This window comes from Phascolarctos cinereus, unplaced genomic scaffold (assembly GCF_003287225.1).
Source record: "Phascolarctos cinereus isolate Bilbo 61053 unplaced genomic scaffold, phaCin_HiC Scaffold_9;HRSCAF=440, whole genome shotgun sequence".
NCBI classification, from domain to species: Eukaryota; Metazoa; Chordata; class Mammalia; order Diprotodontia; family Phascolarctidae; genus Phascolarctos; species Phascolarctos cinereus.
Window position 1 is genome coordinate 204720989 of NW_027556402.1, and position 27083 is coordinate 204748071.

General features: G+C 42.4%; 1 protein-coding gene across 2 annotated transcripts in view; it reads left to right on the forward strand.

Moving 5' to 3' along the window:
- The window catches only part of SLC49A3 (solute carrier family 49 member 3), a 64291-nt gene that overhangs the window by 25449 nt on the left and 11759 nt on the right, over positions 1 to 27083 (forward strand). The window contains exons 4-7 of one of the 2 annotated variants that reach the window (XM_021005484.2): positions 4232 to 4308; positions 5460 to 5597; positions 7119 to 7235; positions 17061 to 17213. In XM_021005484.2, the coding sequence (XP_020861143.1) occupies positions 4232 to 4308; positions 5460 to 5597; positions 7119 to 7235; positions 17061 to 17213 (485 nt within the window). The remainder of the gene's footprint in view (positions 1 to 4231; positions 4309 to 5459; positions 5598 to 7118; positions 7236 to 17060; positions 17214 to 27083) is intronic. The other variant, XM_078148542.1, reaches the window with a different exon arrangement.

The following is a 27083-nucleotide window of genomic DNA, read 5'->3' on the forward strand; positions in this document are numbered from 1 at the left end:
CCTAATCTTTTGAAAAAAAAAAAGTGAGAAGATTCAAAGTGAAATCCTGGCTCTGTTCTATACTTCCCATATGCCTTCAGAAAAGATACTTCACTTCTTAGCTAAAGGTCTGTAAGATGTGGTCATTGGATCAGATCAGTACCTGACCTTAACCTGGAGCACATGAAGTTTTAAAAAGATTTTGATAACTGTATTTCAATATAATTTGTTTTCTTTGTACTCCTATGTAGTTTATTTTATGCATCTAAAAAGGCTATTCTGAGATGAGTCTATAGTTTTCACCAGACTATGTCTGACAAAAAAAAAAGAAAAAGCTAAGAAATCCTGGGCAAGATGGCTTGTGAGGTTCTTTCTGTTCCTAAATTTTATGATTCTTTGGCTTTACGCTTTGGCCTTCATGAGGTATTTGCTTGAGCTTTATTTCGTTAGAGCACTTTATTATTTCTACTTTTTTTTTTTACATTTTTACCTTTGTTTTTGCATTTACCCATTGTCCCCTAATGTATCCCTCCCCTTTCCCCTCTCAGAGCACTATTCCTTATAACAAAGAAGAAAAAGAGAGAAGGGAATAAAGCAATTCAGCAAAACAACCAACATATTGGAAAAAATCTGACATTACATGCAGCATTTCACACCCGTATCCTCCCACTTCTGCCAAGGATGGGGCCAGGGAGAAGACACCTTCTCTTCTCTCTTCTCTGGGGCCAAGGTTGGTCGTTATAATTTGCCAGCGTTCCACTTTGGTCACCGTTATTGTTTGCCTCTTTGACGTTATCATAGTAGCTGTGGAGGTCATTTTCTTGGTTGAGGTCACATAAGTCTTCTCCGGCTTGCCTGTATTGATCACTCTAATGCCATTTATCTATTGTGTTGTGTACCATAGTGGTCTATTTTTGCGTCCCTTCTCCTGCTAGACTTTAAACTCCTTGAAGGCAGGGACTGTATCTTAGTGAAAGTTTGTGTCTTTCCCAGCACCTAGAAGGTGTTTAGTAAGCATCTAATATTGGCTCGTTATTCTAAAGCAGTTGGAGCTTCTTTCCAAAAGCAGGTGCCATTGATAAGACCTGGGGGAGATCCCAGGTTCACTCCCTTTTGGAGGACCTCTTTCTGACAAAACTAACCCATGTTTTATTATTTATAGTTCAGACTCCAGAGCTGACATCTGCTGACCTCATCTCCCACCTCTGGGGGTGGCCTTCTTTCATAGACTGCTATTTCCTGTGTACTGATTACATGTAAGATTGCTTCCTATTCCATGTCTGTGTGCATGTCTCTGGGGGTGCATGTATGTATTTGTGTATATATGTGTGTACATACATACATACATACACATACACACCATAATAATGTGTACATGATGCCATAATATATGTGTATGCCTACAGGCAGGTACATCTAGACATCATGGTTTGTGAATGTTTTACCCTGTCTGCATATGAATATGTGCCCAGGCTAGACTCCCTCCTCAGTGCCTCATCACAGAGTTCAGATGAGTCTGGCTGGTGGAACATAAAGTTCTTGTGGGCCTTACAAAGCTAGAAGGGCTTCCTGCGTGGACTGGCTGGAAGACTGTATGTCTGTCCTAAGAGATCCAGTCTGTCAAAGAAAGTTCAGAGAGGCTCAGGTTGGCCACAGGCTGCTGAATTTGACCCAGCAAGGACAGTTCTCACTGGCTGCTTACGGGCTGCAAATTGTCACTGATCCAGTGGGAGGAGAACCAATCGAAGAAAATCACTTCTCCTTGTCTTATTGACCCAAAAATATGTCCCTTTTTGCCTTAAACATATTTGCTGGCTTCTAATGGGAAAAAACGGAAAAAAATTAATTATATATTTGCCACCTTTGACAAAATTTATTTTAAGTTGCTTTAGGGGCACCTAGATGGCACAGAGCACTGAGCCTGGAGTCAAGAAAACCTGAGTTCAAATTCAGCCACAGACACTTATTTAACTCTGTGAACCTGGGCAAGTCACTTAACCTCTGTTTGCCTCAGTTTCTTCAACTGTAAAATGGGGCTAATAATAGCACCTACCTCTCAGGGTTGTTGAGGATTAAATGAGTTAATATTTGTGAAGAACTTAGCATGATGCCTGGCACATAGTAGGAGCTTAATTTTAAATGATTGCTTCCTTCCTTCCTTCCAAGGGGAAATGACCAACTATTTTTGCAATTGTGAAAGTAGTCCTTCTAGACAAAAACAGCATTGCAACGCATCCAAGGATGCTGTCACCACAGTGGATGAGAATATGTGTTTTATTGTGTCCTTGCATCGTTCGCTATATTTTATTTTTCCTTCCACAGGGGCTAGGGGCTTTCTACTATTAGGCTACCAGGCCTTTGGGGGATTGATTAGTCCGTCAAGATGTTGCAAAAATGATGATGGTTTCTATTTTTCCTCCACAAGAACTAATTTAGAACAGTTGGGTAGAGAGACTGATATTGGACTAGGCATGGAGGATAGCCAGTTCAAAGACACAGAGACAGAAGATGAAGTGAAGGTAGGTTGTGGCTAGTTGGGGAAGGGCTTTAAATGCCAAACAAATGAGTTTATATTTTTATCCTAATGGCAATAGGGAGCCACTGGGGTTTATTGAATTAGAGGGTGACATGGTTCTGTTTTTCCTGCAGTGGATCACTCAGAACCCAAAAGTTAAAAAACATATATTTCAGTGCACTCATGTAAAAGCAGTTCAGAGGATAAGAACAGATGAAAGCCAGAAAGAGTGTTCCTGGAGTCTCAGGGGCTCCCTGTCAAGAGTCTGAAAAACTGCTTTTTACTGTTCTTGCCGCAGCTGAGTCCCAGATCAATCCTCCTGGGAGCAAAGTTAATCCCAACCTTCCCAGGTCCACAGCACAACTTCCTGGCTTGCAACAGTCCTAGCTGGTGTTGGGGGAGGAGGTTAGGGAGAGGAGGTAACTCACACCTCCCCAGTTCCATCAGTATCCTGGCCTACTTCACCTGTGCTTTAGGAAAAATCACTTGGGAAACTTGTGGAGAATGTATTGGAGAAGGGAAAAGCTTGAGGCTATGAGGCTAATAGACCATTGTAATAGTAACTGGCGAGACCTAGGCTGGAGTGGCTGTGGGAAAAGAGAGAATGGGACAGGGAGAAACAAGGTTTGGCCATTGAATGGATATGTGGGGTGAGGAAGAGTGAGGAGGCAAAGACAGCTTGGAGAGGGTGGTCCTGGGATACTGGGAGGACAGTGGTGCCTTGGACCAAAAGGGGGTGGATTTGGGAAGAAGGATAAAGAACTCTGTTTTGGATGTCTGAGGTGTCTATGGGACATCCAGTGTGAAATATTTAATAAGTAGGCGCTGAGGGCCTGGGGCTCAAGAAGGAGAATAAGGCTGAATGGGTGACATTTGATAAATTTGCCTAGAGGTATCTGTTGTTTAGGGGGCGCACACCTTGGCTAGTACTTGCTGGGGGGGGGCAACAATCTGTCTGTATCCATGCATATATGTATAGCGATGTATGTAATGTGTATCCGTGGGCCTGACATTTCTGGAAGCTATGAGGAAATAATTCACATTTGTACTTAGGGGTTTACACGGGCATCAAACTCACTACTTCTCCGTCTCTTCTTTCGTACTGGATTTCTTTCCTCCTTCAGCAGTGAGTGGCAATGCCACCCTGGCTACTGGTCCAGGAATCTGGAGATCTGAGTTTAGCTTGGTTTTGATCTCCTGGATCTCTTACAATAGACTGACCAACCTATTGAAAGGCTTCCAGGATGAGAGCCCCAGGGATAGCAGTCCTAGCCAGGGTTGGGCTCTGGGGACTGTCACTGATCAGTTGATTCTCTGAGGGCCACGGGCAACTTGCTATAACTTTAGACGTGGGACTGTCTGTAAAATGGGCACCTTGTCTACTAGGAGATGACGTGAAGCAGGTAAGACCCAGGCATAAAGTTTTGCGTGTTTTCCAACATTTGTTTGAGTTTTAAATCCTATTCCTTCCTACCCTGAATTCCCTTAGGGAAGGGCTCAGGTCTGTCCCTCTTCTGTCTCTCTCTAGTCTGAAGTCCCGAGGGAGGGCCTGGGTCAATAGCACTGCCTAACTTGGTGTGGGAGGCACAGGGTTGGACACCAGGGTGCAGCTGGGTTGGGGGAAGTGTGGTGGGGAGTGGGCGTGGAGTGATGGGGTATTTCACATTTGTGGATGAGTTCATTTGAAGCCCAAACAGAGAACTAAACACCCTCCTCTTGATTTTGTATTTAATCCAGCAAACCCTCTGGGCGTCCTCCTGGCTAATATGGGGTCTCCTGCGCTTGTGAAAAAAGAGGAAGATATTCCATTAATGGTAAACCACAGCAGCTGAATAATTCCCCTTTTCCTTCTCATCTCCAACACTGTTGCTGAGCAGTCAGTCACCATGAGGACTTACCTTCTCTTGACCCTCAGTCTCACATGTCCAACTGTATTGCAGACAGCTTGAACTGGATGTCCCACAGACATCTTAAACTCAACAGGTCCAAAACAGAACTCATTATTTACCCCACCTCCCCAACCCTCCCCTCTCCCTGACTTCCCTATTACTGTCCAGGGTCCCCCCACCCTCCCAGTCATACAGCCCGGGCTCACACCTTTGGTGCCGTCCTCTGCTCCTCCCCCTCTCTCAGCCTCCTTATCAAATCTGTCAACGAAGCCTGTCAATTTTAACTTCACAACATGTCTCTCAAGTCCCCCTTCTCTCCTCTGACACTGCCACCATCTTGGTGCAGGCCATCATCATTTCACCCCTGGACTACTGCAATAGCCTGCTGATAGATCTCTTGGTCACAAGTTTCTCCTCACTCCAATCCATTCTCCACTCAGCTCTCAGATTAATCTTCCTACAGTGCAGGTCCAATCATATCATACCCCTGTTTCCCCATTCAATAAACTCCAGTGGTTCCTTATTATCTATAGGATCAAATTAGAAAACCCTTTGTTTGATTTTCAAAGCCCTTCATAACCTGGAGCCTTCCTATCTTTCTAGACTTCTTACCCCTTATTTCCTGTCATGTACTCCGTCATCCAGTAACACTGACTTCCTTGCTGTTCCATCTCCCAAGTCTGAACTGTTTGTATTGGCTCTACGCATGCCTGGAATATTCTCTCTTCCCATCTCTGCCTCCTAACTTCCTTGGCTTCTTGAGTCTGAGTTAACGCCAACTCTTCCAGGAGCCTTTCCCAGTCCTCCTTAATCAGGGCCTTCCCTCTGAGATTACTCACAATTTATCCTATTTATATCTTGTTTATGGATGGTTATTTGTTGTCTTTCCCATTTGATTTTGAGCTCCTTGAGAACAAAGATTGTTTGTTTTTTTGTTTTTCTTTGTATCCCTAGCACTTGGCATAGTAGGCAGTTAATAAAATGCTAGTTGACTGACTGACTATGACCTCAGCAGTATGTCTGAGCTTCTCCCCATGCATGCACATGTGTACATTCCTCTGTGTGTCTTTTACCAGCTTGGATCCTACGTCATCCCAGCTGGTGTTGCCTGCCTCCTCTCCAGTGCCTGCATTTGGGAAAGCGTCCCTCCTACTCCTCCATCCATGGGAGCTGTCACCTCTACCTCAGAGCCTTTTGTTTCAGGGATGTGGATGGTAAGTGCCTCTCAGAGCAGACATACCATGAGCCCCAGAATGGGAACCTTGGTCATTTTTTCTCTTGGCCTTGAAAACCAGGAATGCACAATTCAGAGAGAAATTCCAAGCTTCTGATTGGCTGCAGTCATGCTTCATCAGGGCCAAGTCATGTTGGCCCTATTTGGGGGACAGAGAGACACCAAAGGATCAGTCCTGGCTCAGAGTCTAGGGTAGAGAGGAGGAGGAGACTTAGGTCCAGGCTTTGCCCTTAGGGACCTCACAGTTGGGGTAGGAAGAGGGAAGGGGCTGCAGGAGGAAGAACAAACCTGGGCCCTTTGATCAGCGGAACTCATAGTCTGTAAGGGAAAGAAAATTCCCCCAGAATCATTAATTGGAGAAGAGCATAGGATCCAAGCCTGGAGTCTGTAGTTCTGCATTAGAAATTCAGGGAAGGCAACTATCAGTGCATGCTGGAGCAATCAGGAAAGGCTGCATGGAAAGGGCCTCTTTGTTAATTTCTGGCAGAGTATAGATCATTAACAGGGTAGAGCAAATCCTCCTCACATTACCTTGCCCAAGGGCTCACCCTTCCCTCTACAGAGCATTCAACAAGAACTTGGCAATACAAGAATGAAGTGGTTTTGATTTCCTGCATCAGCCTGGTCAGCTCTGGGTTCTTAAAAGGAAGTAAAGGGTTGACACTATCCCCCAAGAGTTGACCTGTGGGTAAGGGGAGAGCCTGACACCCAGACTACCACTAATTCTCTTCGTGTGACCTTAGCAAAGTGATAGCTGAACTCACTCACCTGTAACATGAGGGGATTGGTATCATGGTCTCCTTGGGAAGTCTGGTGAAGGCTATGGACCCCTATATATTATGGTCTACATTCATAACTGAAGCAAATAGTAAATTTCAGAGGTTCATGGAAATAAAGATATAATTTGTTGTTTCATCCAAGTTCATGGGACCACCCCCCCCGAAACAGGAGTTTCATGGAGCTGGGTTAAGAACCTGTGAGAGGTAGCTAGAAATGTTCCCAGGAACCCAAGGGGTAGGTTGGGGGAATGTGTGGTCCCTAATCAGAGGTCCTACCTAGTTCCATTCCTCCCTACCACATCATCCTTAAGACAGAAAGTAGGCGAGGATTTTGTCATGTCACATGTTCCTATGAGAACTATGAGATATATTAGTCATGTAGCTCTCATGTTATACATCATATATCATCCTGGGTTTACCTGTTACATATAACACATGTCCAATGAAGCCTCTCTTCTGTATAGGCTGCATGTGTTTGGGTTGCATACCATGATCCTTGCATGTGTCATGAATTGTACCTAAATCACCAATGGCATATGGCGTGTGTGTCGTGGTTGGCTTCCAGGCTTGGGCTGCCACATGAATGGAGCTGCGCCATCTCTTGCTCAGCGCGGGTGCTGGTCAGGGATGTTTCTGGGAGCAGAGTCTCAGGACAGAATCCTCACTGCGGAGCCTCAGTCACTGATTACAGGCCTCACCTGCTTCTCGGTCTTCTTCTCCAGCTCCTTCGGAACAAAGCGTACGTCATCCTGGCCCTGTGCTTTGGAGGTGGAATTGGTATCTTCACGGCCTTCTCTGCCCTGCTGGAACAGATCCTCTGCGTGAAAGGCTATTCCAATGTGAGTAGGGGAGGAGGAGTATGGGGAGGGGTAGGAGGAGGAACACGATGAAGCTGGGTGGGAAATGATGAGGTGGTTGCTGTCCTGAAGGCCCTCCTTAAATGGAGGATCTGGGAAGAGCATGATACCATTCTCCATTCTCTATGATCAGAAGGAGGAGGAAGCCCCAGGGACAAGGGGGACTAAGGAAAGTGGGAGATTCAGAGTTGACTCATCTTGAAGAATGATGATTTTCAGGAGGTCATGAAGTCACATGGGAAGCAATGGACCTTAGAGCTAGAAGCTTAGACCTTCGAGGTCTTCTCAGATTTTCTTAGCGTGCTTATATTTGTTGTTGTTGTCGTCGTATACAGATATCTTTTGTGCCCCTATCACACTGAACCTTGGACTTAGTTTAGTTTATTCTATTATTAGACTTTTTTAGTTTATTTATTAAACCATAAGCTACTTGAAGGCAGGCTGTCATTTTTCACTTTTTGAGTTCTTATATAGTCTAGGACATGGTAGACCACTAGTGACTGTTTGCTGTGGAATTGGATTGTTGTTTTTGAATCTCCTTTCCTTTTTTTTTTCTTTCTGGCTAGGCAATGGGGTTAAGTGACTTGCCAGGGTCACACAGCTACTAAGTGTTATGTGTCTGAGGCTAGATTTGAATTCAGGTCCTCTTGACTCCAAGGCCAGAGCTCTATCCACTGTGCCACCTAGCTGCCCCTCTCCTCTCCTTTTTCAGATGGGAAAATGGGGCCTCAGAGGAATGGGTCAGTCAACAAACATTTATTAAGCTATATGCCAGGATCTCTGCTAATGCTGGGGATACAAAGAAAAAGCAAAAACAGTTCCTTTCCACAAGGAACTTTCCACATTCTAAGGGGGAAGACAACATCTACAAGTCAGAATAAACAAGATAGAGATTGCATGGTAGGTAATCTCCGAGGGGAACGTTCTAACCAGTTGGAGTTGGGAGAGCAGAGGAGGACTGGGAAAGGCCTCCTTGAGGATGTGCCATTTGAACTTAGTCTTCAAGGAAGCCAGGGATTGGGGCAGTTAGGTGGTGCAGTGGATAGAATACCAGCCCTGGAGTCAGGAGGATCTGAGTTCAAATCCGGCCTCAGACATGTAACACTCACTAGCTGTGTGACTCTGGGCAAGTCATTTAACCCTCATTGCCCTCGCCAAAAAAAAAAATAAAAAGAAAGCCAGTGATTCTGAGAGTCGGAGATTAGGAAGGAAGAGCATCACAGACATGAGGAACAGCCACCACAGAGGCCCAGAGGCAGGAAATGAGCGTTGTGCACAAAAACAAGGAGGCCAGTGTCACTGGATCATAGAGTGCATGGAGGGGAGTAAAATGCCAGAAGACTTGGAAAGGTAGGAAGAGCCTTAAATGAGGAACAGAGATTTTCTATTTGCTCCTGGAGGTAATAGGGAGCCTTTGGAGTTTATGAAGTGTGAGTGGGGTTGGGAGGGTTGATGTGGTCGGATTCATGCTTTAGGAAAATCTCTTTGAGTGTTGAATGAGGGGAGGAACTGGAGTGGGGAGAGACTTAAGGTTGGGGGACCAGTTAGGAGGTCACTGTAACAGTCTGTGGCAGACATGATAAAGGCCTTTGGTGGTGGCTGTGAGAGTAGAGGAGATGTGAGAGATGTAGAGAAAGAAATGGCAATATGTGGCCATTGATTGGACATGTGGGGTGAGCAAGAGAGGATGGCGATGTTCTAGATAGTAAAAGAGAGGTGAGTGGTGAGAGGTGAGAGAGGAAAGATAACGAGCTTTGATTTGGACGTGTTGACTCATGTTGTCTTAGCCAATCCTGGTACTCAGGTCTTCTCACTCCCACAGTCCAATATTCTGTCCACTGCCTTGGAAGATGGGTCCATCTCCTTGGACTTTGTAGGATTCAGTTCAATTCAACAAACATTCATAAGTACCTACTGTTCGCAGAGTCCTGTAAAATTTGGTTCCAGGAGTTTAAGTCTAGTAGGCTTGAAGCAAAAGATATGGGATATGGACTGACTTGACTAAGACAAAGTAGAGAGTGTAAAGATGTCTAAGAGAACTAGGAAGATGGACTTCAGTCAGACCAGGCTTTGCTCCACGGTATTCAGATTTTATGCAATTCAACAAATATTTATTGACCACTTCTAAGTACCCAAGACTGTGCTATGCCTTGTGAGACCATACTTTGCAGAGAAGGTGTCAGCTTGTATGGATAGAAGGACATTCCTTATCTGGGAGCTGCCTATCGCAGGCCCAACTGTTATCGTCTCTTTGTATCAACCACAGTTTCCTTTCTTTATTCTTGGATGGGAGGTTAGTGATGAACTCTTTGGTCATGGCCACCCATGAAATCGACAGCTCATAAAATAAACCCAAACAGTCCCAGATCTACAGCACGGCTTCCTTCCTTGCAACAGTCCTAGCAAGTGTTGTGGGAGTTGGGGGTGGGGGTAGAGATCAGGATGAGATGGAGACAAAAATTACAGAATGACCCTCAGTGCTAGATGATCCCTTCTGGTTTTTTGAGTGTTGGCAGTAGAAAAAGAGACAGAGAATATGTGGAATTTCACAGTTTTAATTTTAATGTTGGTATTCTGAGTATTTGTGAGATAATTGTCTAATGACCAGTGAGTATATCTGTACAATTAGAGGAACATTCTTGCTGTAAATGACACCAGAAAACATAAGGAAGTTGCAGCTAAAAAGAAAAGATCCTTCTCCCCCCGCCTCCGCAGTTCTCCTTGGAGAACTGCTGCTATTTGTCCTTTGTTCTCAAAGAGGACCATGATATCAGGAAGATGATGCCATGACATGCAAGTGAGTTGGAGGGAAGGCTGTGCAGAGCCGCCAGCCTCACTTTCACCCCCGGAGCCATCTGGGTCCAGTGGCCAGACAGAGATCAGGACAACTGGAGATGGCCCAGGATGCAGTGGGGAACCTTGGCCTTTTCAAGCTAAGGTCTTAAACAAGTCTCAGTTTGACTGAGACAAAGCCTATTCAGTGATTAAGGCTTAATAAGAGAGGCAAATAAAGGAGTGAATAGGATTGGTGCCATCATATGCCATAAGGTAGCAAGAAATTTTATTTCTGGTTCAATATGCATTTATTGAATGTCTATTATATGCAAAGTGTTCAGGTTTCGAAGTCAAAGTGAAAAAGCCCCTGCCTTCAAGAAACTCCCATTCTAGTGTATGTGGTGGTGGTGTTGGGGATGGCGGGCTGTGGATGGGACATAGGATGTACTCAGACACTAGATGACAAGGAGAGGGAAGGTCCTAGGGAACAACGGGGAGGAATCAGGGAAGGCTTCTTGTAGGCACCTTAAAGGGCTTTAGGGATTTGGAGAGATGGAGATGAAGAAAGAATCGATTGCAGTCACGGGGAGCCAACAGCCTTTGAAAGGGACAGAGGCAGGCTAGGGAATGTGGATTTCAGGGACCAGCCCATAAGCAAGGTGGGCTGGGATTGTAGACTCTGTGAAGGAGATATCTTGTTGTGATTGAGTCATTTCAGTCACTACTGACTCTCTGTGATCCCATTTGGGGTTTTCTTGGCAAAGATATTGGAGTGGTTTGCCATTTCCTTCTCCAGCTCATTTTACACATGAGGAGACTGAGGCAAATGAGTTTTAGTGATTTGCCCAGGGTCACACAGTTCTTGAACTCAGGTTCTCCTGACTCCAGAGCTGGCACTCTTTCCACTGGGCTGCCTAGCTGCCTTGCCTGGCATATGGAAGGCACTTCATAAATGCTGGTTGGTCTACTGATTAATACGAGATGTCTGGAAAGGTAGACGAGAGCCAGATTCACTGGGCCAGGGTGGTTTTGTTTTACCCTAGAAGTAAGAAGAAGATCTTTAACAATTCAAGTGACGTGACAGTACCTCTGTCTTCAGAATATTGGTTTGGAAGATGAGTGGAGGAGGATGACTTGGAAGAGGGGGAGGCTATTGGGAGGGAAGGAAGTAGGAAGTGGAGCAAGGAGGCATCTTCCAAAACAGGAAAGTCACCCTCTATGGGCTCTGAAAGTGGAAGAATGACTTATCAGAAGACAATCACTGGGCTCCCAGTGGACTTTTTTTTTCTTTTTGACTAGGCAGTGGGGTTAAGTGACTTGCCCAGGGTCACACAGCTAGTAAGTGTTAGTGTCTGAGGCCGGATTTGAATTCAGGTCCTTCTGAATCCAGGGCCGGTGTTCTATCCACTGTGCCACCTAGCTGCCCCTTCCAGTGGACTTTTCCAAGAGCATAAGGGAGAGCTGCAAAAAGTGAAATACAATATTTGCAAAGATAAGAAGCATGGTCCCTGAACACAGAATTATATACCCAGCAAATGCTAGCATGATCAATGAAGACAAGAGTTGAATATTTAAGAAGCAAGTAGCCTTTGAAAAGTTTATAGAGAGATATATCTACTTCAAAGAAGTGTTTGAATTCTAAAAGCTTCCTTCCCCAAAAGATAAACATTTAAAGCAATCAAGATAAAGCAGTTGCTAAGAAAATAAGACCGGAGCAGCTAGGTGGCACAGTGGATAAGGCTCTGGCCTTGGAGTTAGGAGGACCTGAGTTCAAACCTCAGACGCTTGATACTTACTAGCTGTGTGACCCTGGGCAAGTCACTTAACCCTGATTGCCTCACCAAAAAGCAAAAAAAAAAAAAAGACCAAATCACTGAAGGTTCAGAATTGTGTTTCACAGAAATGGATAATCTAGGGTGGTAGGGAGAAACACTCCCCAACAAACCAAAAGGGGGAAGAGAGTACAGAGAAGGCTAATCTCTAAATGAAGCCCTGGGCTTGATAAAGGGGAAGTCTAAGGGTTCTGTTGTTTTGAGTTGTTTGAAGTCACATCTGACTCTTTGTGACCCCATTTGTGGTTTTCTTGGCAAAGATACTGGAGTGGTTTGCCATTTCCTTCTCCAGCTCACTTTACAGATGAGGAAACTGAAGCAAACAGGGTTAAGTGACTTGCCCAGCATCACACAGCTAGTCTGAGACCAGATTTGAACTCAGGAAGATGAGGCTCATTGATTCTAAGCCCATTATTCTATCCATTGCACCACCTAATTGCCTCATGCAGCAAATAGAAATGCAGTTGAATAAAAGGTATAGTTCTTCAGGAAACTGAAATAAAATGACTTGTGAGTACTCATAATTAATGAACATGATGCAAAAATACTAAATAAAGTAGTCATCAGTAGAATGTGGAATTCTTTTTTAAGTGGCCAAGTATTAATTATAAATGGAATCCAAGGATAGTTTAAGAGCAAGAAAATAGTATAATTTTCTCAACAACCACAGAAACCCAAAGACAACATGATCACATATTAGATGCAGAGAAAGCCTTTGATTGAAAGTCTTCCTTTGGAAGACTCACTTGGGTTAAGAAAAAAATTAATAGAATAGTAAGGTCTTTCCATAATATGAGAAGTAAATATTTGAAAGCATGAGCTAATAATATATATAATGGAGAAACTGCCATTAAAAAGAGCTATTAAACAGGGATTTTTCACTCTTGCTACTGCAATTTAATATGGTTTTAGAAATCTTATCAGTGAAGCATGAAAAAGAAATAAAAGGAATAAATACTCATAATGAAGAAGCTAAACTACTTCTACTTGCAAATGCCATGACTGTGTATCTAGAAAACCCCAAACAAAAAAATTAACGGAGTTAATAAATGCTTCTGACAAAGGATTGGGTTATAAGATAAACTCCCCTAAATCTGCATGTCTGTGTATTGACACTTATATTCAAGAAAGACTGATAGAAAAAAGAAGAAAATAATTCTTACAATAATGGCAAAAATATATCAAATACTTGGACATTATTTCATTGGGCCACATTTTCTGAGATGGGGATCCTGGGAACACAAGCCCAGCAGCTGGGGAGGCTGCTTTTCCCTGTTTCCCCTTGTTCCCCATCCTTGGAGCGCAAAGGCTTTCCTTTCTCCTTCGAATAAGATTATAGATCAAGAGTTTGAAGGGACTTGGAGGTCATTTAGTGCAGTTTCCAGCTAGGTGGCACAGTGGATAGCACTCTGGACCTGGAGGCAGGAAGACCTGAGTTCAAATCCAGCCTCCGATACTTACTAGCTGTATGACCCTAGTCAAGTCACTTAACCCTGTTTGCCTCAGTTTCCTCATCTGTAAAATGAGCTGGAGAAGGAAATGGCAAACCACTCCAGTATCTCTGCCAAGAGAACCCCAAATGGGGTAATGAAGAGTGAGGTCATGAAGCTGGACAATTGTTTCTTCTCCCACACTCTGGGTTTTGCTTGGCCACCGACAATCAGATTGCCTTGTGCAAGGAACAGGAATGGCAAGGGCTGGGCAGGTATGCCAGGACAGTTGCAGAAGGAATCTCCCTGGCTTCTTGGTCACCAGCTGGTGAGTTGCTCTTATTCTGCCATAGAAAGTTGGGGAGTTGCACATCTGTTTTGATGGTTGGAGGTTTAACCAAGTCTCCATCCCCAACCTGTACCCACCTCTTTGATCCTGGATAAAAGGTTTGTGAAAAGTCCAGGGAGATAAAGTCTGTGGTAAACTGAGTCTGCAGGAATTGGCAGGGTGTTTTAAGTGCTCTTGAATCAGAGCTGGGGGACAGGAAAAGATGAATTTTCTTATGGATATTTTCCATATCTTTCCATCCGTATACATCCTAGCCCTCTGCTGATATTCCACTTGTCTTGAAAGGCAGCATGATATAGTGTAAAGAGCTGTGAGCTTTGAGTCAGGAGAGACGTGGGTTCAGATCCCGCCTCTGATGTTAGTTATTGGACCATGTTTTTGCAAACTCTTATGGGTGTCAACTATTGTTCCTCTCTGGAGAGGCTGACCAGGGCAGTTTGGGTGTGTCCATGATTGTTTTCCCCTGGGTTCTTTCTCCCTTGCGTGCTCATATTTGCCTCAGTGAGCTTCCTATGTTCCTGGGAAGTTGAACATAGAGAAAGCATTCAGTGAAAATATCCTTAGGCACAGCTAGTCAGCCTCATTCAGGGCCCAGAGAATATTCTCTCTCCCTCAGCATGTGCCCATATCACAGGTTAGAAACTTTCTCAATTACAGGGTATGGGCATGAGGAGAAAATCAAGAAGGGAGAGGGGATATGGCAACCTGGGCTGGCTCCTTACTCACTTAATTTGATCATACCCCTTTCAATCAGCAAAAATCTACCTTTTCTCCTCAGCCCCCCCTCTACCCACCATCGAGAATGAAATATATATATATATATATATATATATACACACATATATATATACATACACACACATATATATATATATATACATATGTAATATATATATATGTCACAAATATGTATAGTCAAGCAAAGCAAATTTTTGCATTGGTTATGCCATATAATATATATGCATATATCTACATATTACATATCTAAACATATATGTGTATTATGTATATATACACACACATAGCAGACCTCTACATAAAGCTTCTTCTGTCTAATGCGAATTTACCCTCTGTCATGGGGAAAGGAAGTAGGCAGGCAGGAAGGAAGGGACTGTGGGAGCCAGGACAGAAGCAAGAGCAAGAAGAGGAACATGCAGAAGAGGAAGAAGGGGTCAGCAGACACGTGGAGGCCAGGATACAGACACAGACAGGAGAGGATGGGTGATATATCAGGGCTAGGGACAGATGCAGTATTCAGGGGTTGGTGGATGGAAGATAGACATGCAGAGAGCACACCCAGACAGGTAGGCTGAACAGGGGCAAAGGTCTCCTCTCCCAGCAGGCCGAGGTCTCAAGGCGAGCCCAGATCCCTCCCCTAACCCACCATGGTGTTGGTCTCTCCCATGTCCATTCTTCTGCTTTTACTTGGAGAGGTGGGTTTTTTGGGGGTGGGGGTGGGGATGGGGAAGGCCTCAGGAGCCCCAGCACAGTACTGTACAGTAAAGTTAACATAGCTGTTTTTTTGGAATGAAGATTTCTTTCAGAATCCCTTACCTAAAGTCGAATTTGCAATGTGAATTTACATAAAGAGAGAACTGCCTGTACATTCTTCCCTATGACTCACCTCTCTATTAGGAGGTGGGTAGGCGTGTTTCTTCATTAGTAATCATTAGTCCATCATTAGCCATTCCCAATTATCTGTCTTCACCATACTGCTGTCATTGTATACAAATCGTTCTTTTGGTTCTGCTCACTTCACTCTGAAACCATCCCCTTCATCATTTCTTAAAGCACAATAGTATTCTGTCACATTCATGTATCATAGCTTGTTCAGCCATTCCCAGATGGATGGGCAGTCTCTTGGATTCCACTTCTTTGTCATCTCAGAAGGAGCTGACATAACTATATTTTCGCACATCCTTAAGAGTTTGCTTTGCTTAGTTTTAATCCGTCGCTTAACTTACCCTCCTTCTAATTTCACCTTTTTCCTTCCCAAGGGAAATGAATTTGTGTAGCCAACTGTGTGTGTGTGTGTGTGTGTGTGTGTGTGTGTGTGTGTGTGTGTGTTCGTTCTTCCCTCTTTTGGCCAGTTTGGATGATAGTAACGTTCAGGTTTTCTCTCCATCCCTTCCTCTTTGTTTGTATAGTCTTCTACTTGTATATCCAAATTATGTAAGATGATTTCCCCTGACTTTAATGGAAGGTTTCTTGGGGCTCCTGGTGTCAGTGTGGTCTCCAGGATTAAAGAGTCCTTTGGGAAGGAAGTTATAGGGTCTGGTAGGTGAGGGAGGCCCCTTGAGGCTTTGGAAGGTACTCTTGGGTATGAGCTGGTATCTTTCAGCACTCTTGTGGGAATTTCCTGATACCTGCTGTTTGCTTCTGTTTCCTTCTCCTTCCTGGGCATGAAGCCAAAGGGTGTCAGGGGAGTCTATCAGGGAGGTCTCCAAGCCCATATACCTTTGCCACATGCAGGATTTTCGAGGGGATTAAGCAGTTCAGTTGGGTTCGTTGGGGGTGAGCCTGTGGCTGAGATTCAGGAGCCCTGGGTTCAGGTTTAGGTTTGACCACTAACCTTGAGCTAGTCATTTAATTCAGTTTCTGATAGATATCTACTGAATACCCAATATATGCAAGGACCTCGGTCTTTCCAGACCTCAGTTTTCCTTTTCTCTATAATAGTGAGAATGAGGCATGGCTCGTCATAGAATGAATATCTACAATGAAGGTGATGACTTTGTCCAGGTCCCACCACTCACAGATGCTCTGTCTGCTTCCTGTTACTGTTACAGGGTGGGGGGGAAATGGTGATGGTGATGGTAATCATCACTGGCAATGCTGGTTCTCTTTGTACTCTTGGTTGTTAACAGAGTACCTTGCACATAGTCAGTACTTAATAAATGCTTATTGGACTGAGTAGTGATGGATGTCATGATGATGGTGGGGGTGGGGCTGCCCTGAGTGACAGGGCATGATTGTTTTTCTGATTATCCTCTTAATCTGTTCTTAAAAGAGGGTATGGGGCAGCTAGGTGGCACAGTAGATAGAGCACCGGCCCTGGAGTCAGGAGGACTTGAGTTCAAATCTGGCCTCAGACACATAACACTCATTAGCTATGTAACTCTGGGCAAGCCACTTAACCCCAATTGCCTCACCAAAAAAAGAAAAGAAAAGAGGGTATCAGAAAACACCTGATGATAATAACATAGGGCCTCAACTAGGAGAGGTTTGATCAATGTTTGTTGATTTGAATGGCCACCATAGAAGTGATGAGCTGCCGCTGTCCATTGATAGGCATGTTGATGTGTGCTAGGGACAAAACCAGAGACTTCCCTGCCATGTTTTGCCTGGCCATGACATGCCCCATGCTGATGGCAAGATGCCCTATGACCTCTAATGACAGTGCGACCTTTTCCTTTTCTAGGAATTTTCTGGCCTCTGTGGTGCTCTCTTCATTGTGTTTGGGATTATTGGTGCTTTTGTGCTTGGCCTCTTTGTGGACAGGACCAAACTGTTCACTGAAGTCACCAAGATTGGTTTTTGTCTGACGACATTAGCTACCATCGCTTTTGCCTTGGTAAGTGTCCATCTACATGTTTTGCATGATTTCACATGTATAATGGATACCATATTGCTTATCTTCTCAATGAGGAAGGGGCTTGAGGGAGGGAGAGAATTTGGAACTCAAAGTAAAAAAAATGAATATGTAAGTGTCTACCTTAGGCCACAGTGGGGACAAAGAGATCTTTGACATTGCTGATTGAAACCAGCCCCTAGAGCAGGACTTGGGTATGGTTTTTTTCAGGATAAGAGAGGGAGAGTGGGCAGGAGTATAAGGATATATTCTGAGTCTAGTCAGGAAAGGGCTTGAGAGTCTAGGCCTAGAGAGATGAGTCATTGGCCCCAGCTGTGATAATACTCATCAGGTCCAGGTTACCAAGGGTCAACAACAGGGATGATGAAAAGGTGGTGCTACAGGCAGGGGAGAGAAGGAGAAAAGGTGAGACTGGGATATGGACAATAGGTATAGAGAGATAAGACTATATTTGTTGCTGTTCAGTTGTTTCAGTCATGTCCAACTCTTCATGACCCCATTTTGGGGTTTTCTTGACAAAAATACTGGATTGGTTTGCCATTTTCTTCTCCAGCTCATTCTACAGATGAGGAAACTGAGGCAAACAGGGTTAAATGACTTGCCCAGGGTCACACAGTTAGTATCTGAGGCCAGATTTGAACTGAAGAAGATGAATCTTTTTGACTCTAAATCCAGTGCTCTATCCACTATGCCACTTAGAACATTCATAACTCGTTCTCACAACAGCCCAATGAGGTTGGCAGGCCATGGACTATCATAGAACTATGCAGTCCTTCCCCTTCCTTTCTCTTCCCTTCACTCAAAGTCTCAAAAGATCTTGAAAAGATCTTAAAAGTTGCTTGGTTCAACCTCTATCTGATTGAGTCTCCTTCTCTATTCCTGATAAGGGGTAATACATGATCATGGCCAAGTCATTTAATTCCTCAGAGCCCTGGTTTCCCCATCTATAAAATGGAGAAACAAAATAAGGATTTATTCAGTGTCTACTATTAAGTGCCAGGCCTTGTGTGAAGCACTCTATAAATATTATCTCATTTGATCCTTGCAACAACCCTGGGAGGCAGATGCTTTTATTATCCTCATTTTACAGTTGAGGAAACTGAGGCAGACAAAGGTTAAGTGACTTGCCCAAGTTTATACAGCTAATAAGTGTCCAAGGTCATATCTGAACTCAGGTCTTCCTGACTCCAGGTCCGGTGCTCTGTCCACTGCATCACCTAGCTCCTCTTTTTCCTAGCTTACAAGATGATAGATTTTCGTGATATTCTCTAGCTATATATATCAGCTATTATTATTATAATGGTAGGGGACTTGCTACCTCCCAAGACAGACTTTCGGGTAGCTACAGTTTTTAGGAAGTTCTTCCTAATTTAAGTCTGCATTTCCCTGATTGATTGAGGATTTTGAAGTGGTGATTAATAGTTTGTTTATATTTTTTATTTTTTTTATTATTAAAATTTTTATATTAAAATTGTTTTCATTTTTAAAAAAATTTACTTATTTTGATTTATCAACAATTACTTCCATAAACTTTTGAGTTTTAAATTTTTCTCCCCCTCTCTCCCTTCCTAAGATGGCGTGCAACCTGATACAGGCTATATACATATACATTCCTATTAAACATATTTTCACATCAGTGATGTTGTAAGTAAGAATTAGAACCAATAGGAGAACCACCAGAAAGAGGAAACAAAACAAAATAGAAGAAAAAAAATAGCAAATAGTATGCTTTGATATGCATTCAAACTCCATAGTTCTTCCTTTGGATGTGGACAGCATTTTCCGTCATGAGACCTTTGGAGATGTCCTAGATCCTTGCATTGCTGAGAAGGGCTGAGTCTATCAACGTTAGTCATTGCACAGCGTGGCTGTGACTGTGTACAGCGTTCTTCTGGTTCTGTTCACCTCGCTCAGCATCTGTGTTTCCTCTTTTAGAAATTGTCCATGTTCTTTGGTTATTTGTCCACTGACAGGAATGGAAGCACCCGGAGAAGAGTGGGCGCTGGTAAATTTGTGCCAGTGCCTTCTTGAGCCAACTTGTCAGATTTCCCTCAGAAATATTAACAAGAAAGACTTTTCTTTTAAAAAAATATTTTCTTGGTACCTTAAAAATCGAATTCACTCTCCTGCAATAAAGATAGACAGTTAAGCAAAACAAAGGACAGATTGGTGCTAAACTTCTTGAGAAAGTTGTCTGGGCCTGCCAGCGCCATCTTTCTCACCATCCTCTTCTCTGCTCAACCCCTTGCCATTCATCTTCTTTTTCACAGCTCTGTGCACACTGCTCTCTCTCCAAGGTTAGATCAGAGACCTCCTAATCACCAAATGCTTCTCCATTCTTGTCCTTATTTGAAAAGATTGACCACCTTTCTCTCTTAGGATAGTCTCTCCCTCCGTGGCTTTTCCTGCTTTTTTTTCCTGCTTGGGTTTTCCTGCTTTTTTTCTGTCTCTCTCTTTTGCTATTCTCAAGGACTTCTATGTAATCTATTTGTTTGTTTGTTTGTTTTGGTTTTGGTTACCTCGGAATTTTTGTGGTCGTTTTGCAGATTCCCTTCATTTTTACAAAATTGAGTCTATCTATTTTGTTTGCAGGGCAGCTAATAAATAGAGTGCTGGGCCCAGAAGTTGGGAAGATTCATCTTCCCAAGCTCAAATCTGGCCTCAGACACTTAATAGCTGTGTGACCTTGGGCAAGTCACTTAACCCTGTTTACCTCAGTTTCCTCATCTGCAAAATGAGCTGGAGAAGGAAATGGCAAACCATTCCAGTATCTTTGCCAAGAAAATCCCACAAAGAGTTCACAAAGAGTTAGACACAACTGCACAACAACAAATTTTGTTTCCAAAATTAAGTCCTCCCATTTGTTCAGTAAACCTTTTTCTTTTCCTTTCAATTGAGATCAACACACCATTCCTTTCTTTTAGATTCTTATAACTTTAAAAATATTTAAATAATTGATCCATTTGGAATTTATTGTTGTAAAGGGCAGGTCAGTCAATAAACACTTACGCTATGCTATGCTATGCTATGCTATGCTATGCTGTGCTATGCTATGCTATGCTATGCTATGCTATGCTATGCTATGCTATACAATAATACACAAGGTAACACATTATACTATGTGCCTGGCACTCTGCTAAGCAATGGGGATGCAAACATGAAAAAAGAAGACAGTCCCGGCCCACAAGGAGCTTTACATCTAATAGGGGAAGACAGCACCCTAAAGGAAGCTGAAAAAGTCGGGGGGATTTAATTCTATATTTTTTTGTCATACTGATATCTAGTTATTCCAAAAGTTATTGAATCTGTTTCCTTTCCCCAGTGTTTTGTAATGTTGGATTTTTCAAACATTGATCTTTTTTATATGTTTTGTTCTACTTCTGTATTTTCTATTTAGTTCCATTAATTGTTTTTCTCTTTTTCATATTCAGTGACTGATAGTTTTCGTTATTATCACTTTAGAGTCTGTTTGGAAATCTGCTTGTAGCAAGTCCCTCCTTCCACAACTTTTTCATACTTTGCCTTTATATTCCTGGAACATTGTTATTCCACATAAATTTTATTATCATTTTATTTATTTTTATAGAGCAGCACATTGGTATTATGATTAGTATCGCACTGAGAGTTGAGTTGAAAGAATAATCAGAGATGTCATCATGCTGATTGTGTGGTCTCTGAATATGGTAGGTAGGGCTTCCTTCTTGAGGTCCAGAGTCATCCGCAGGGATTGGCCCAGCGTTCCACATGGGAAAAACAAGGGGAAAGAAGACTACCTACACCCCAGATGGCGACATGCATTTAGAGAGTCTATCTTACTAGTTTCTCAGTACATCTAGCTTGGACAGGCACTTATCAGTCAGGGGTTCTTAAACCAGGGTCTCTGAACTTGTTTTTCTTTTCTTAAATTTGGTATCTCTATTTCAGCATACTTAGTTTCCTTTGGAATCCTCTATATTTTATGTTATGCATTTAAAAACATTATTCTGAGAATGGGGTCCCTAGGCTTCACCAGGCTGCTGAAGGAGCCCATGACAAAAGGTTAAGAATCTCTGCTATAGGTGAACGGTGGGCTCTAAATTTAATAATGATAATTGTAATATTGATAGCTAGCATTTATACAATTCCTTAAGGTTTGTGAAATGCTTTGCAAATATTATCCTTTTGATCCTCACAACAGTCCTGAGATGTAGGTGCTGTTATTATCCCCATTTTACAGGTATTACTAATAACAACTAACATATGCCAGGAACTGTGCTTACTGTGTACCAAGCACTGTGCTCAGCCACTTACAATTATTACCACATTTGGTCTTTATAACAATGCTGGGAGGAAGGTGCTTTTATTATCCCAATTTTACAGATGAGGAAACTGAGGCAAAGAGAGATTAAGTCACTTGCCCAGGGTGCAAGATCTGAATTTGGATCTTCCTGACTGACGGTCCAATGCTCATCTACTTTGCCACTCACTTTGGATACATGGCAAAATGAATTCTTTTTCTTTTTTTTTTTTTTGATCAATCTCCTCCACAAACATTTATCTTCAGGTAAAGGTTGGATTATGGCCACTGAGGTTCCTTCCAACTCCGAAATTCTGTGATTCTGCATCCATGCACATCCATGCACCTCCATGCACCTCCATGCACCTCCACTGTCTTCTGAGGCATTGGTAATTTTGATTTTTTGGAGATTGTGGTGTTTCATGATTTGTAGCCGTGTGGCAGCCCTGAAAGAATATGAAAATAAAAATAAAAATAAAACAGAAGGGTTTATATGTGATGAGGAGATAGCTTAGGATCATTGAAAATACCGCACAGTTCATCAAATGTGACTCAGCCCATTCTCTTCCTACAGTACAATTCTGTGCCTCGTTTTATTATTTTATGCACATCATATCTTTTCCACAGCATAAGAGTTAAACTCGGTTCTCTCTTAAGCTTTCTCAGGGATGAAAGTTCATTCATTCATCCTCTCAGAAAAGAAGTTCTCTTAGTCTTTTCTCTTTGTGCCTTCCACAGTCTGTCTCCAGCCATGATTGTCTAATCCAGGGGTGGGGAACCTGAGGCCTCCAGGCCACATGTGGCCCTCTAGGTCCTCAAGTGCAGCCCTGGATTCAGCCAAAGGGCCATCCTTGAGGACCTAAGGGCCACATGTGGCCTGGAGCCTCAGGTTCCCCACCCCTGGACTAATCTTTCCAAATAACAGTTAAACTATAATTCTCTCTCCCTCCCTCCCTCCCTCCCTCCTCTCTCTCTCTCTCTCTCTCTTTCCTCTCTCTGTCTCTCTGTCTCTGTCTCTCTCTCTCTCTCTCTCTCTCTCTCTCTCTCTCTCTCTCTCTCTCTCTCTCTCCCTCCTTCAAGGCATAGTAACAAAATATCCAACGTGTATGTGGGAAAGAATCTTGTCCAACTAGAGTAGCATAGTATTTAACTCCCTTCAGTATATCCCAAGGTCAATTCCAAAGGCTGATTATGAAGTGTGACTTTTTTCCACATGAAAACACCTTTGTTGTTTTCAACTACAATACTTAGATTTGCTGGAAAACTGATTCTGGGAACAAAACTTAGTTCCCACAACTTTTCTAAATGTTTTGCTCCAATTTCTTTGGACATTTCTATTTCTTGAAGGAAAACCTTGTTGTGACCGTGATTAATGGTTTTTGACCAAAAAGTTCATTCTTCCTTTTGGCAGCTTCAAGGACTTTTTCTTTGTTGTTTTGAAGTTTGACAATGAACAGACTGGGCTGGTTGAGTTTTGAATTTCTCTGTTGGGATGCCATAGATTTGATTTGCAGAGTGTTGCCTTAGAGGAAAAAAAAAGTTCTGGGAAATATACTTGTGCAAGTTCCTGGAAGCTTTTTTTTCTTCTATGTCTTTCCAGGACTGTCAAATCCATCACTTCCCAATCTTCTTCCACCTGGGTGCTTTTCTGAGCTTGTCTTGTCTTTCTAGCTCTTTATATGTCGCTGTTTCTTCTACTACCCTAAGCCTACTTATAGTGCCCAGATTCTCTGTGCTGTTCTCCATCTTGCTGAATTTTGTCATCTCCTCTTGAGATTTTGGGTTGTTGCATTCACTTCTTTTAATGCCTCTCTGGTTTTTTTATTTGCTGGTTGTAACACTTCCTTTAATTCCTTAAGCGTGTCTATCATCCCTTTGGTCAGTGCCTCACACAGTGTCTGGCACATCATAAGGACTTAGAAAATTATCATTGGTTGCTTGATTGTATTTCTCAGGATTGTCGCTGCTGTCTCTCAGTCCTTTCAGTCATGTCCTATTCTTTGTGACCCCATCCGAAGTTTTCTTGGCAAGGATACAGGAGGGGTTTGCCCTTTCCTTTTCCAGCTCCATTTACAGATGAAGAAACTGAGCCAAACAGGGTTAAATGACTTGGCCAGGGTCACACGGCTAGTAGGTGTCTGAGGCTGGATTTTAACTCTGGAAGAGAAGTCTTCCTGACTCCAGGTCTGATGCTCTATCCACTGTGCCACCTAGCTACATTATATTTTATACTGTTTTGGGGGGAGTGGCGAGAGGGGTTAAGTGACTTACTCAGGGTTGCACAGCTAGTAAGTGTCTGAGACTGGATTTGAACTCAGGTCATCCTGACTTCAGGACCATTTCACCACCTAGCTTCCCCCGTTTTATACTATTTCTGCAATTTCCATTTGCCTTTCTCCTGTTTCTTTTCATAAACTCCACAATATGTGCTTTATTGAATCAGAACCATGCTTCAGATTTCTCATTGTCTCTTTGGTTAGTTTAAATATACTTGTGTGAATTTCTAACCATTTTGTTTCATTTGGGAGTTTTTGTTTTTATGTTTGAAGGGAATTGTGAAGATGAGAGCTTTGACTTACATCTCCCTGAAAGGCCATTCCTTATTATATTGAGATGAAATCTGCCGCTCTAAAACTGGTACCTTTCCCCTGCCCCCCTACTTCTGGGAAACTCTAATTCCTCTTCTATGTTATAGGACTTGAAACATTTGAAAAAGTATTGTGCCGCTGTGAAATTTTCTCTTCAGGCTAAACTGCAGGCTCCACTACCTTTAACTGATGCTCCTATGCTACGCAGTCCAATCCCCTCGCCATCCTTACGATGCATTCCACTTCATCAGTATCCTTACCAAAATGTCTTGCTGAGAGTTAGACACAACGATCCAGAGACAGGCTGGCTACCAGAGTATGGCAGGGCTATCGATAGCACAGATATGATGTAAGCTTCTCGAGAGCAGGGATTGTTTCATTTCTCTATCTCCAGCATCAGCATCTAGCGCAATGCTTAATTAAATATTTGCTGGTTGATTGTTTGACTATCACCCCCTTCACTCTCAGTATTATACTTCTATTAATAGTGCCTGTGTTTAGGCTCTATTAATAGACATGGGCTACTGTGGCACATTTTGGACACATTGAGCATCTAGTTAATTAAAACCTCTGTTTTTTTAATTTTTGAATTATTATCTAGTTATGCTTCCCTCATCATGTTATTTATGCTATTGATCTTTTTTTTAGGACTCTTCATTTATCTCTATTAATTCCATCTTGCTAAGTTAGGTCTACATTCTGGGCTCAAGATCTTTTTAAAACTTTTTAATAAACCAAATATTATTGAAACTTCTCTTGAGAAGTGTAAGTATTTAGACATATCAATAGCAGCAAAAGATTTTTAAAAACAGCAAACAAAATAAAACCAAAGAGAGATGAATTGCATACGTGCTCATCCTTTTCTGTTATTTGCTGATTCTCTATCCCGAACTCCAAGCTACATATATTTACTTTAGCACAATAAGAACCAAACCATCCCTCGTATTTTTGAAATCCTTTAAAAATTTTTTTAGGTATTTACCATGGATTGTTGTGGTTATTGCCATGCTTGATTACCTATTCATAGACTGTTTGTTTATTTCTACCCTTCATATAAGTTGTCTTACTTCATATGAATTACGTGCATTTCTTTTTATATTGTTACTCTCATGTTTCTTTGAATTCTTGACATTTGCCATTTCCTATGGCACAATAGTATTCTGCAAAACCTAGCTTTTGTTTCTAGCTTTGGGGGGTTTAGGAGGGATATTAAAAATAGTGCTGTTAGGAATATTGTTATATCCACAGCTCTTTTTTCTCCATCAGGAATCTCCTTTATCAATAGTCCAAGTAGTGACCCCATCAGGTCAAAGGGTATGACATTTTAATAATTCTTATTGTATAATTCCATATAGTTTGCCAGAAAGGCACCAACAGTGGAATAGCATGCCTACTTTACCACTGATGCTGCAGCACTAAATTTATCATCTTTTATTGTAAGAATCCTATTGAAAGAATTTTGGATCCCAGTTCTTTCATTTGGCTCGTTAGCTATACTACTCATTTTTGTGTCATCTCACCAGTTTGGTGAGGACAGCATCTATGTCTTCATTGATAAAACTACTGAGTAGCACAGAGCCAAGGACCGATCTCTGGGGGCACCACTGCCCTGCCTCCCCATTGACATTATTCACTACATCTATGGCCTCGTTACTGAACCAGCTCTGACCCCACTTAATTGTATCAACATGTAGCCCAAACTTTTCCTTCTTGTCCACAAGCAAAGCACTTTGTCAAATACTTTGCTGAAATCTAGGTTGAACCACCACCATTTCTTAGGTACTTACTATTTTTTAAAGCCCTCTACTTCAGAGTATTTCTTTGGTTTATCAATCCAATAACTTTGCCAAAATGGGAAATAAGGTTAGGTCTGGCCCAGCATGTTTTCACAGAATGAGAATCACAAAATCTCAGTGGAAGGTACCTCAAAAGCTTCAACAAGAACCTTATATGCTGTACTCCACAAGCAGTCAGGTAGACCTTGCTTCAAGGTTGCTAATAAGAGAGAACCTCCGACCTCCTAAAGCAGCCATTCGTTCCACTATTGGATGGCTCTCATTGTTAAAAAGTTTTTCCCAATCAAAATCTGCTTTTCTGCAACACCCACTAATTCCTATTAGTTTTGTACTTTTGGGCAGATTAGTACAGGTGTCATGCTTACCTGGTGAATCATGATAGGAGTCTCACTCAGCTGAATCAACTCAAAGGGGATTCTCAACTCCTATCCTTACAGAATAGTCTTTTCCATTAGGCTCTTACAAATGCTTAATTTTGTTCCAATATATCAGGGGACTTTCAGATGTTTAGAGATCACTGTCAATTCCCCCCAAATCTTCTCATCTTCAGGAGAAACATCTCCAGAGGCTTCAACTACTTCTCAGAACATGGCATGATCTTGAAGCCCTTCATCATCCTCATCGGCCTTCTCTGGATAGTGTCTAGTTTGTCAGCATCCTTTCTAACTTGTGACGATGAGCACAATACCATCGATGAGGTCAGACTAGAGCGCAGTACAGCAAGATTGTCAATTCCCTAGTCTGGATATATTTTCTCTCTATTCAGCTTATGAGAGCATTAGCTTACAGTTTTCTAAACTCCCTCCTCCCTTTAATCTTTTTCAGATGAAAAGATGCCTTACTTCTCCATTTTGTGCTTAAGACCTCTTACTTCCCCATTTTGTATTCATGAAGTTGAGTTTTTGAACCCAAATGAAAGATTTTATATTTATACCTATTAAATTCCACCTAATTAGGTTTGGTCCGATGCTTTATTGAGATTTTTTGGATCCTGACTCATACATATATATAGTTTTCATATATATTAGCCATCTCTTCTGATTTTTAAGTCCACCTTCAAAATGGATAAACATTTCAACTATAGCTTTATCTGATTTATTGATAAAAGTGTTAATATAGAGCCAAGCATAGACTGCTGCAGCATTACTCTTTTTTTTTTTTGGCTTAGGCAATCGGGGTTAAGTGACTTGCC